The 12,118-nt window shown below is 44.0% G+C and overlaps 1 protein-coding gene across 3 annotated transcripts in view; it reads left to right on the forward strand.

Moving 5' to 3' along the window:
• The window catches only part of LOC126519269 (uncharacterized), a 56,720-nt gene that overhangs the window by 8,394 nt on the left and 36,208 nt on the right, over positions 1–12,118 (forward strand). For all 3 annotated transcript variants that reach the window (XM_050168888.3, XM_055065310.2, XM_055065311.2), the window contains one exon: positions 8,566–8,634. In XM_050168888.3, coding sequence (XP_050024845.1) covers positions 8,566–8,634 — 69 coding nt within the window. The remainder of the gene's footprint in view (positions 1–8,565; positions 8,635–12,118) is intronic.

A 12,118-nucleotide genomic window follows, 5' to 3' on the forward strand; every position in this document is an offset into this window, starting at 1 on the left:
TTTTGAGCTGACAAGCGCATAGCATAGAGTGCGCTCTAACGATTGTGTTTGCCAAGAATTACATCGCTGCGCACTGCAGAAGGGTCTAAAACGTAAATCCAAATGCCGTTTTCCCTTTCCCTCACAGCGACCACGCTCCAAGCCGGACGGTGACATATACTCGTGTCTCCTGCGTCGAGCGCAGGCGAGATAGCTTGCGCATCCCATGCTGATGAACCACATGTACCCTGCGGAATACGATATGCTCTGTCCTTTTTGCAGAAGAGAAAAGGGCACCCTGCCGCACGTCTTGGCAGAGTGCATAGAACTCAAGACCCCCCTCCTCCTATTCCCACCAACACCCCTAATCCCCAACCCCTTGAGCGATGGGAGACCTTGTTATCCAGCCCCACCCTACCGATTCAGCTCGCACTGACGGACAGGGGCCAGGAGCTGCTGGAAACATATGGGTCCCGTAACTAGGGAACCACCCCGTCTGGTGCCTGCGTGCACCACCGATTAATTTCGGGCCCAGTAAATGTTGCTTCATCATCATCTGCGCCTACGTACTCGTGCCCATAGTGCGACGTCGCTCGTGGTGACCTGTGACTTCAAGAATTATTCAAGGAAACATTGCTTGAATTGACAAATTGAAGTTTAGAGAAATGTCTGCGTGTTTTTTGTTTTACTTCGCATTGAAGCAAGAGAGTCGTACTTCCGCTTCATCTGCTTTTTCCCATGGTCGTGCAGTCATGTGCGCAGGTACCGAAACTATGCCATTTTCTACTGTGTTCCAGCGCCTGATCATGCTCTGCAATACGCTTATTCTGCCTCGGTATTCCTGTAGCACTGAAATATGCCCCCTAGTCATGCGTCCTTGTGCACAGCAGGCAAAATCGTTCGTCGCGCCAAACGAGACGATGACAACAGCTCGCGTGCAATGCTGTCAGTGAAAAAGCTAAGTGCGGAAAAGAAAAAGAAGCGTGGAGAAAAAAAATGAAGGCGGGGCCCGTCACGTATGCGTCGCACGATCCTCGAGGTCCTGTATGAGAGAACGCAGGGAAGGAATTTTGCTTGCGGAGGCTAGACCGGGCGAGTGGAGAGAGTGTCTCGCTATGCAGTGGAGCTTGCCTCCTGAAATCATGGCACAGAGATATTTGTATCTCGGCTATTAATGAGCCGACTTGAAAAGTTTTTGCGGCAGAACGCTCCCTAGAAGGCGCTTAACAACTTCCAGTGTATAACCAAAATTCGCTTTGGGGTCTGGTGAGGGGGCCCTTTACGAGCCACAACATGTCGTTCTTGGTATGGTCCATAGCACAATTAAAAAATTTGGGGGTTTTACATGCCAAAACCACTTTCTGATTACGAGGCACGTCGTAGTGGAGGACTCCGGAAATTTCGACCACCTGGGGTTCTTTAACATGCACCTAAATCTAAGTACACGGGTGTTTTCGCATTTCGCCTCCATCGAAATGCGGCCGCCGGGGCTGGGATTCGATCCCGCGACCTCGTGCTCAGCAGCCCAACACCATAGCCACTGAGCAACCACGGCGGGTATAGCACATTTGATTGTCTGCATTTATCAAATGATTCCACAACAATTGCAAATGGTAGTATGTCCAAACCCTAGACTAACCACTTCGCTAATAATGTAGAGCGTCAAACACAAGAAGCGTCGAAAGCAACTTGATGCTGCTTGCTTGACATGTGAAATAAGTTGTTGTTAGAATGTGCTTTTGTAATTGGACTGCAAGCAGCGAGTCATCATTGTCTTGTGTGCAAGAAAATAGAGAAAGCACATTCTGTTGCCATCCATGTTGCCGTTCTTGTGGTTATAGTTTAATCAGCACTTGCATGTTTCGTGGCATGGTTACATGTAAGAAGTAAAGGAACCTTGGTCATCTTTACTGAAACTCCGGTTTAGTCATACACGTCCTAGGGCATGGTCTTGTTGACATTCTGTAGTTCTGCAAGCTTTTTCCTTCTTGCTCGTTTGAAGTGCGCCGAACATGCAATGCCTGCTGCAAGTCTAAATTGTAAAACAACTTTATAGCAAGCACCACATGTGCACAGGGGAAGCCATTCCATTAAATATAGTGAAACTAGCGCTCTAATATTTATCCTGAATGCCTCATTGATGTACACGAAGCTAGTTCGACAATATTTATTGACTATGTTAGTTAAAATTGAGACTATATCTGGTGTAGAAATGTATGTATGATATAGCGCCAAGAGTGCTTGATCGCTGTGTCAACTCCGATTTTTGCCTGCGGCAAGAAGTCGAATGGCTGTTTCGTTGCTGTTATGACAATCATTTTATTTTTCCATGCAAGAGAATAATGTTCTGAACTTTCTTGTAGTTGAACACATTGTCTCAGGATGTCGGTAGTGATGATCCTGTCCCAGTGCCTATGTGGGCTACCATGATCATTTGAGAGTGGCTATTAGTGCATTCCAGTGCTGTGTTGCTTTCAGTCTAGATTTTTTTTTTTGCTTGCCTAAAGTTATTGTTTCCATGACGATTGGGCTACCTTATACGTACATGGTTAAAGAAGGGCTACAGATATCTAAAGCTGCTGCTTTCCTGACATGTTTCTTTCTTTTTTAAATAATGGCTGGAATTGCTTCAGAATAGAATCATTCCGAATAGATGAAAGATCTCCAAGGTTTCTTCAGGTAGTGTGCTGGGCTGACGTTTTGAAATGATTCTTTCACTAATGCATGCTTTCTGCCCTTTGTCATAGGTGTGCTTGCTGCCGTTATTTACTATACTGTTTCCAAAAAAAGTACACTTGCCGTGCAGTTTGGCGCATAACGATAAAAAGCAATGCACCAAAAGAAACAGAAATAGAGCAAATATAGCTCAAAGGAGTAATTTCATATAAAATCTAAAAAGACGCATGAGATATAAAATTGTCACCATCTGCATCGTCACTTACAGTGTTAATGAATGTCGCATTTAAATTATGGGACTAGGATTACAACCTTGCATGGCTCCGCTGCAATTTCCTTTCTGGACAATAACAAGTAGACAACAAAACTAGACATTTAAATTATTCCTTTCTTTAGCGCAAAACAACAGACACATGAAAGACGACAGGACAAGGCCTTGTCCTGCCGTCTTTCTTGTGTCCGTTGTCTTGCGCTAAACAAAGTAATTATGGATTCGCACCAACTAGCCCACCCATGCATTGTGCTAGACATTCAAAATTACCGCAAATATATACGTATGCGCAAATATATACGTATGCAAAACTAAGTCGCAAATCATAATTTATGTAAACAGTGGAGTTCGACGGGATACAATTGTCATGGAATGGGGCTTCCATTATTCCAGTAAGATGTTGTTCCAGTATATCAGTGAGATGTTGAACTGCCTCGATTGCTGCTTGTGCTCCACCAGAAAGCGTCCTGTGCACCGTACTGCTTGCAGCGAATGGAAAGGCAAAACACCTGCAATGTCGAATTGCAGACTGCCTCTAGAGCGGCAGGACTGCGCAGTCCGCCGGCGCAACCGAAAGTGGCGCCACCGCGCTCTGGCGAACCGCGGGTGGGGCAACATGTGGCACGGATTGCGACCGCCGCGGGCTTGACAGCGCCAACGCCACCTTTGCCGTTTGGCTTGCCCACAACCCTGCTCCCAGCTGCCGCCAGCTTCTGTGAACCCCTGCACCACCCGTGTGTGGATGCCACTCCCACCGGAACGGAATCGCGGCCGCCTGCACGAGCGAACCACGTGATTGCGGCTGCGCTCGTGCTGACCTTCTCTCGACCGGGCAATTTCAGGTCTCGCACCGCCGTTGGAACACCTATATCTAGCGTCAGATCTATCCTTGCCTCGGCGCGAAGGAGGCACCGCAGGAAAACACTTAGTTAAACTGGGTGATTGAGGACTCTTATTTTATTACCGTATTTACTCGATTCTAAGCTCCCCCTTTTTTTCATGATCGCGATGCCCAAAGTGAGGGGGGGTGCTTAGATTCGAAAAATCTAGAATGACCCCCCCCCTCCCTCTTTTCGCTGCGACATCACGACGAGATGGGTGCGAGAAATGGCATTTCATTTTGCAAACATCCAAAAGAAAAATCGGTGAAGACAGTGAACCCACCGCTTTTGTCGGATGCTCAGTCACTATCACTGCCGCTTACGAGTCCGCGCGCGGCTCTGCAGTCCGGCTGTGCAGCAAAATTGCGCCGCCGACGCCGTTCCACCTCGGAACTCCGACGGCTCCGGCTCGATGACAGAGCGAGCAAACGCACTTGGCGGCCTTGGCTGCGTGCTCTTCCTAACAAATAGGGGGGTGCTTAGATTCGCATGCAAAATTTTTTTCCCAGTTTTTTCGCGAAACTTGAGGGGGGGTGCTTAGAATCGCAAAAATACGGTATTATTGGAAAACACTGTATTTTCGCGTGTACAACCCACACCAGGATGCCGGAAAGAAATTGATGGCCTTCTCTTTATTGCATTGTGCTGAGATCAGTTCTGGTTCAACTCTGTAAAGCACAATTAACAGTTTGTAACAATATAAATGTGCGCCGGTGAGAAAGAGAAAAAAGTAAAACTCGTTTGTTTTTCAGAGAGCTCCAATCACCCAAACGACACAGGTTCAGCAGAAAGTGGTATTGTAGTTTGTACATCGAAGAACCAGTGCCAGAGTTTCCTTTGTATACTGTGGTTTCAGCGAATATGTATTACGAACATTTATGCCAGCTAAGCACATATGTCAAGATTTGCATGACTATAGAGATAGACCGCCGAAGAGTTGCGATCTGGGTCAGTTGGTATATATCCTTGAGATTTAAACCAGTCAAAAGACAAACAGAGGTGAGATGGGACATACACAATGACTGGACTAACAACTGTCATCAGTCGCACGTTAACAGTTGTTGGCCCAGTCTTGTGTGTTATATCTCTCCTCTGTTCATCTTTTGACTGTTCTATAGCTTAAGAATAAAGATAAAAATATGTCGTGCAAGAAGGTGCCTATGTAACTCCTGTTCCTACATTGAAGAGAAGTTACTTGTGCGAAATACTAGATTTCTATACGACACTTGTCTTTCTTTCAAACGGAGGATACGCTATTTCTTAGAAACTATGGCTCCTTGTCGGGCAGAACCAAAAACAACCAGCTAAATTTCTCGATTTCTTCAGGGAAAAATACTATAATCTATCGAAACGCAGCACTTGTACTGTGTTCCTCCCTTGTCTGTGTTTATTTCGCGCTGTTCTTTCACCGGTGGACTCATACCAACAAGCTCGCATTCATACCCTTTTTAGCTATAACCTGGTTTTGTTTCTTTTCAGGTGAAACATGGCTTTTTTTATCATTGTTCTTTAGTTTGGTACCATTATAATAACCTTGCCCACACCCCCCCTAAATAAAGAGAAAGGAAAGAGATCTGTATGTATAATTTGTGCATGTAGCCAGCAGCACATAAAATTGTTAGGGTGTTTGCAGAAGCAACTTAGCGCAGCTGTCACTACAAGCACCCTAGAAATAACCTTGTGCACTGCATTAGACAACCAGACTGCAGTTTGTGATTCCAACTTGACATTGCCAATATGTAACATTCTCGATTGCTTGGCATATGGGGAATTATACCTTGAATTCTCAGAACGCTTGCGAAGTACCAGCGCCCTAAGAGCATTTAGTCACTTACTTGCTGGATTTGTCATTGAGTACCTGGGGCCACATTCTGGATTTAAACTTTAAGGATATCACTTTCGATAATCAATTCTTTAGGAAGCGAACTATGCCTATCACTCCCGGTAACCATCATACCATGCTGCATCATGCAAAAATTGTGATGAATTGAGAGTATGGCCCCTGGTTTGGCTACATTTAGAGGATTCGTTGCTATGTTTCTGGCTCTGGTACTTGGCAACCATGAGGAGGAAGGACTGTGCATAGCAAGTGAGCACATATTTGGGCACGAACTACAGAGCGCAGGAGACAGATCATTCCAGTTTTCCTTTTATTTTACTTCAGAAATTACTGTTAAGTTGCAGTAGTCAGTATTCTGTCCACCCCTTTCCTTCAATGATGAAGGCCTGTACATTAACTCTGAGGGCGAATCAAAGTCCTTGCCCCTATTTTAGCCAAAATAAGGCACATACAGGTACAGTCAAACCTGGATGTATTGAAACTGAAGGGGATCACGAAAAAGTGGATATATATAAAATAAAAATGTCAAAATTTTCAAGGGGATTTCATAATTGTTCATGCTACACATTAATTTGTTATATGTAGGGTCGATATATAGGTGCTCCAATGTAATCACAAACTGTACATATATGTACATATATGTAGTACATAGTACATATATGTACTATTCTATGTACCTTACAGTATTTTTCTATGTAGTCCCCATACCGGTTCAGACATTTGTCCCATCGTAGCACTAAATTTGAGATGCCCCTGTGGTAGAATTCATCCGGCTGATTGTGCAACCACTGTCAGACGGCTGTCTTGGCTTTATCGTGGGACGTGAATCGCTGTCCTGCCAGGAACTACTTCAGTGGACTTGTCAGAGCAAAACACCTTTCCTCACACGTGGGCTGCATTCCCCTGTGGATTTTGATGGGCATTCATTCCTTGCTTCATAGAACACGAATCACACTTGGGCCCGTATTCTGAAACGTTCACCTTCCGCGAAACTATCGCCCTGGCCACGCCTCTGCCAACGGCGCGCGCTGATTGGCAATTTTAGCAAAACCAGAAAATAAACAGTGCCATCTAGTAGCTCCGGCCTGCATCATTTTAACGTCATGGTGTCGATGGGTGCTCTCGACATATATTGAATAAATGATGTCTTTTGACGTCTCTTGGGGTTGGGTTGGTGGTGGAGTGTAGTAGAGATATGATAGGTAGTAGTTTATAGTAGCCTTTTTGGTGGCGTCGTACACGCGTTGTTTCACGGCGATATTTGTTGATTCATATAAAAATTTCACACTTCCTTATTCAATTTATTTTACCTAAAGAGGCTGTAACCAAACGTAGTCAGTACGCACAACCCGTACTGCTGCCACTACACCCGAAAACAACACACCCGAGTCGCTCTGCACTCGCCAGGTGCGATCTCTCGTACGATGTGAAGCGTTCGAGAGCGCGTTGGTAGTGCACGCTGACGTCACGGGTAAGCAGTCGCTTGGTTTATTGAATGTGACTTTTGCAGAAGGCGAACGTTTTAGAATTCGGCTCTTGGTTGCTCATACACAGTGGACGTGTGAAGCACAACCGCTGTCTACAACTGACAGCAGCACAATGCTGCAGAGCTACCAGCAGATAAGTCTGGGCTAGTCCATGAACAGTCCACCGCTGAGAATGAATTTGTTCACTTCGCATTTACAGCCGTAATTTGGCAAAAAAAAAGAAATATATATATATATATATAGGGACTCTGATTCGCCCTCATGTATTGCTTGCAACAGGACTTGTATATTAGGGTGTTTTGATGTAGTGTTGCAACCACACTGTTACCGACTGCCCATGTGCGGAGTACTTGGCCCTCTGTATTTGCAGGAACCACCCAGCAAGTTTTCTGGGGTGGCCTCCTCCAGTTGATGTGATTACTTGGCACGGCATTGCGCAGTGTTCCTGCTTCGTACCTAATTTGCTCTTGCTAACTGCTTCCTATTGAAGCAATAAGAAATGAATATCAAAATCAGCCTCCCCTTAGTCTAGTCTCACTGATGACTGAAGTATTACCATTGTTTAGTCATTATTGATATGAGCTATTTGTTTTGATGTGGCTAGGCCTAAGGCAGGATGCCACTGAACCTTGGAAATGTTTGAATTTCTACCTACCAGATGGTACCATAGCAATTAGTGGTGCTTGCTCTATAATTTTCTTGTACCAGTTCGAGGTGCAGGGGATCTTTTTGTTTGTTTTGGATAGTTGTGTACGTGCCACTTCGGTAAACTTGCCAGATGGTTGCAGCAAATACCAAGATTCCGGTAGCTTGTGCATGTGCCAGTCATAGCAGTCAGTACTAGTAACAGAAAAATGGTAATGCTAAGCAGATTATATTCTATTATCACTTTCATTATGGCTGTCTGCAGAATAGGGTAGGTCCTTATAGCAGTGTAGAGTGAGTTTGCACTTATCTGCAATTGGGTGCAGATCATGTTGTTGTGAAGCTGCACCTGAAGGCACCCCCCTCCACCGCCACCTCCGCCACCTCCGCGGCATCACCCTTCAATTTTTATGGATTTTCAGTGTGGGTTGTACATGCGAAAATGCGGTAAGCTGCATGTGACAGGAGCCAAGGTTTGGCATGCCGGAAGGCATATTAAAATTCGAGGACTGGCAGCCATAACCATATTTGGGCTCTACAGCAACTTCCTTTATGTCACATATAGTCACTACAATTAGATGTGACTAGTTAGACAAACATTTTTGTAGCAAACATGACTTCTAAGTTTCTAATTGGATACGTCGAATTTGGTCCCAAAAGGATGATCTTCACTCCAGCCTGATCTTGTGTTTTCCTCAACTGTTTTCTTTACTTCTGAGGTCATGAAATCTGTTTGGGTTGTTTCTAAGCACCTCTCTTTTTTTCTCTCTTTAATTCCTGATGCAGGTTACCTTCAAGAACAACCTTGGCACTCACGTCATCCCTGACGACCACATCAAGGGAAACACTTTGCGGGTGAGCTTTGCTGCTAGAATGGTTTTTATTTCTTTCTTTTTCTTTTTTTTTTCTTTTTTTTACAGCGATGGTTCTTGTGAGCTTGCTCCGTCTAGTTACTTCAATGTTCTGTAGTAACCGTCGCAGGAATTTTGTAGTCCTTTTGTGAAAAGTTCCATCCTCAGCCTGTTTTTGTCCACTGCATGACGAAGACCTCTACCAGCAATGTCCAATCTTCCCTGCTTGCAACAGCTGACCCCATCCTATGCTTGCGAATTTCCTGATTTCATCACACCAACTATAGTTCTTTCTTTGCTGTTCCCAACTACACTTCCCTTCCCTTGGCACTTAATCTGTAGCTCTAATAAGCCATTGGTTATGTGCCCTACGCATTACATGTCCTGCTCAACCAGCTCCATTTCTTCCTCCTAATTTGTCTAAACTGTTGACTGCCCTCTTTGTCTTTCTGTCTCTCAGTGTTACACCTGTTGTTCTTCCCTCATTGCATGGTAACCTCAAAGTTTCTGAACTATAGTTTAGTACCTGTAGAATGCAATGACACATCCCTCGTCAAGGATAGCGGCATGCTGCCAGTCATCACTTGGCAATCCCTGCCATATGCGCTCCATATCATATTTATTCTTCTGGACATTTTCTTCTCATCTAGGAACGTTGCGAGTAGCTTATAGAAAAATTGAAAAATTTGCGGTGCCCTTCGAAGATTTGAACAATGGACCAAGACATTGGCAGTCAAAGGTTATAGGTTTCAGCAACTCCGCCAAATGGCAAGGCAGAGAACAATACTGAACCTAGGAGCTGCCATGATTGGCCGATGCCAGCAGATTGCCTTCTCCTATCTTCTGGATGGTGCGTCGGCACCAACTCCTTTGTCTTCGAATATGCATTGTCCCATTTGTGGAGGGCATGTTGATTTTGAGGGACAATAAAGAGAGAAATAATTTGGGCTGTATCAGTAAATTACCATTCTACAATACCAAAAGAAAACAAGCCATTCTTACCATGAAAGGAAGTTTGGTATGTCAACAAAGGCCCGAAAATGAATACGCAGTGGCAACGATCTGTTGCAAGTTGTCGCGTCATCGATTCTGGGGATGTCTGCTTGGGCCCAGTTAATTTTCTGTCACTAAAGAATGACTACATAGTACTCTAAAAGGGACCATGAGCTCATCAAGTTTTGATGACATTTACTTAGCCACAATGGTCTAAATATGAAAGAAAACTTTTAAATTTGTGATGTCACACAGGCACTGGGGTTTGGACACAAAATTAATTTTAAAATTACATGGAAGCTTGTTTTTTTTAAAGCTTGACTTTCACTTTCTGTTCTAGTAATCAACCTATCACCCATGAAATTGATGAAAATTGAATTTTGCACAAGAACTTTGTCGGCCACTGTAAACATTGAAGTTTCGGTTTGCACATAGCCTAAACTGATCTAGTGTTTCTCCTTAGCGTCCTTTAAATATCTTTTTTTTTTTATTTAAAAAGGCAATTTCTTTCTTTCCTTTTTCATTTGAAATGTGCTTACTACTTTGCGTCTATGCATTTCTTTGATTTATTTGCCTCATTGTGCATTCTTTACGGCATTAATTTTGTTGTTAATTGAACGAGCAAATACCTGCACTGGTTCATAATGTACATGAAAGGGGGGCTGTTGCCATTGGAAGTAGCTTCACGCTTGCAAGTGCCGCCCGCCGTGGATTATTGGCGATGACGCTCTGTTGCTCGAGCACAAGGTCGTGGGTTCGATTCCCAGCCGCAGTGGGCGCATTCCGTTAAGGGTGTAATTCCCAACCACGGTAGTGCACCTGGATTTAGGTGCGCGTTAAAGGAGTTACCCATGCAGCATTTCCCAATTGTCATTTCTTCAGGATTGAATGAAGGACCAAACCCGCTAAACCTTAAGAGGACAAAAAGGCTGGCAAGTATCAGACTGCTCCGAATAATTTACCATAACACTTGTTTCTATAACCCACTTTGATTTTTGTGTCCCCGGAATGAATGAGTGATGAAGTCGCGATAGAATAGCTCGCTTTGTTCCTGCGATCGGTGTGGCTGTCACACGCAAGCAGAGCCAGAAGGAATGTGCATGGCACTCTTGTTCTTAAATTTTTTTTTTATGAGTAACATTGTCACACTTAGCCTTATTGCTACACAGTGTCAACAGAGTGCGCTTTGTTTTTGTCGTGACGTCACAATAATGACGATGATGCCATGCCTGTCGAGACTGACATGTAGCGTTCGGTCAAAATATGCCATCAGTGTTTTTTTGAAACTTCATGTTTCCTCAATGTCATTCTTTTACGTTGGATATTCATGTCGTAGAGTTTCTACGGCTTTGAAAATGTGTGCTGGTACTCCTTTTAAGAGCCTCGAGTGGACAAAGCGAATCTAGAGCCTTCCACTGTGGCAGCTCTCGTAGCTGCTGTCTTGTCGGGGACCATTAAACCCGATCAATCAGTTGGCTTCACATGTATGTCAACTTTCCTTTTCACGCACTTACCAAAGTTAAAGTTTTTGCTGTGATGCTAAAATAATCTTTGCTCCAATCACATCAGGCAAAGAAGACTGTTCCCATGTAAGTCATTGCTGCATTTTGCCTGGAATTAGCTTGTTATTTGGTTTAATTAGCTTATTAATTAATAATTATAATTAGCTTATTATGTTGGGCACAGGCAGCACAATTTTCTTTTGGTCTTCCTTCCTTCGACTGTTGCATTGTGAACCGCCGCATGCAGTCTAACGTGGAATGCTTGCGCGCTTAGTGACAGCTCAGTGAAACATTGTGCATTCACATTTGACGGGTTGGAAAAGATTGGTTGAGTTGGACCTTTCTTTCCTAATTAAGAAACGTGCTTCTCTGCAGTGCACTTGCTGTGGCTTTATCACTTGCAAACAATATTTCATCACAGGAGGTGTTTCTACATTTTTCACGTCATAATATTAGCAAACTGTGCTTGCATACATTGTTTGCAAAAATGACTGCGTCACCATGAACTGCTGGGTAAAGCAGCCTCGCAGGAAAGCTAGCTTTACAACTATGAAAAAAGGGTCAGTTTTCTGAACATAGAGTTTAACTGACACAGAAAACTAACTGGAGGCCTCTGGCTAGCCATCGCTGACTAGGGCAAGTTAATTCAGTTCCGTGAATGAAACCACACGAAGAGCTCAAACATGTTGAAGCCGCACACATGCAAGCACTTTTTTGTGCATCTATCGGCTGACAGTCATGATAGCTTATGTCAATGCTCTTTACTCCGCTTTATCGCAAACATTTGACCCCATGGAATAAAAAGAACTTGCATGCAAGCACATGCTTATCGAGCTTAATCAGGATTAGCGATATTAAAATGCGGTCGATACATGAAACATGAGAGAATATAGCAATGTTGAAGTCGAGCAAATTTGAAATTGAGGTGTAGCAGTGCTCCATGGGCATTAAGCTAAATATGCATTGACACAAGCGTGTTTGAAAAGGCCTGAG

This window comes from Dermacentor andersoni, chromosome 10 (assembly GCF_023375885.2).
Source record: "Dermacentor andersoni chromosome 10, qqDerAnde1_hic_scaffold, whole genome shotgun sequence".
Taxonomy (NCBI): domain Eukaryota; kingdom Metazoa; phylum Arthropoda; class Arachnida; order Ixodida; family Ixodidae; genus Dermacentor; species Dermacentor andersoni.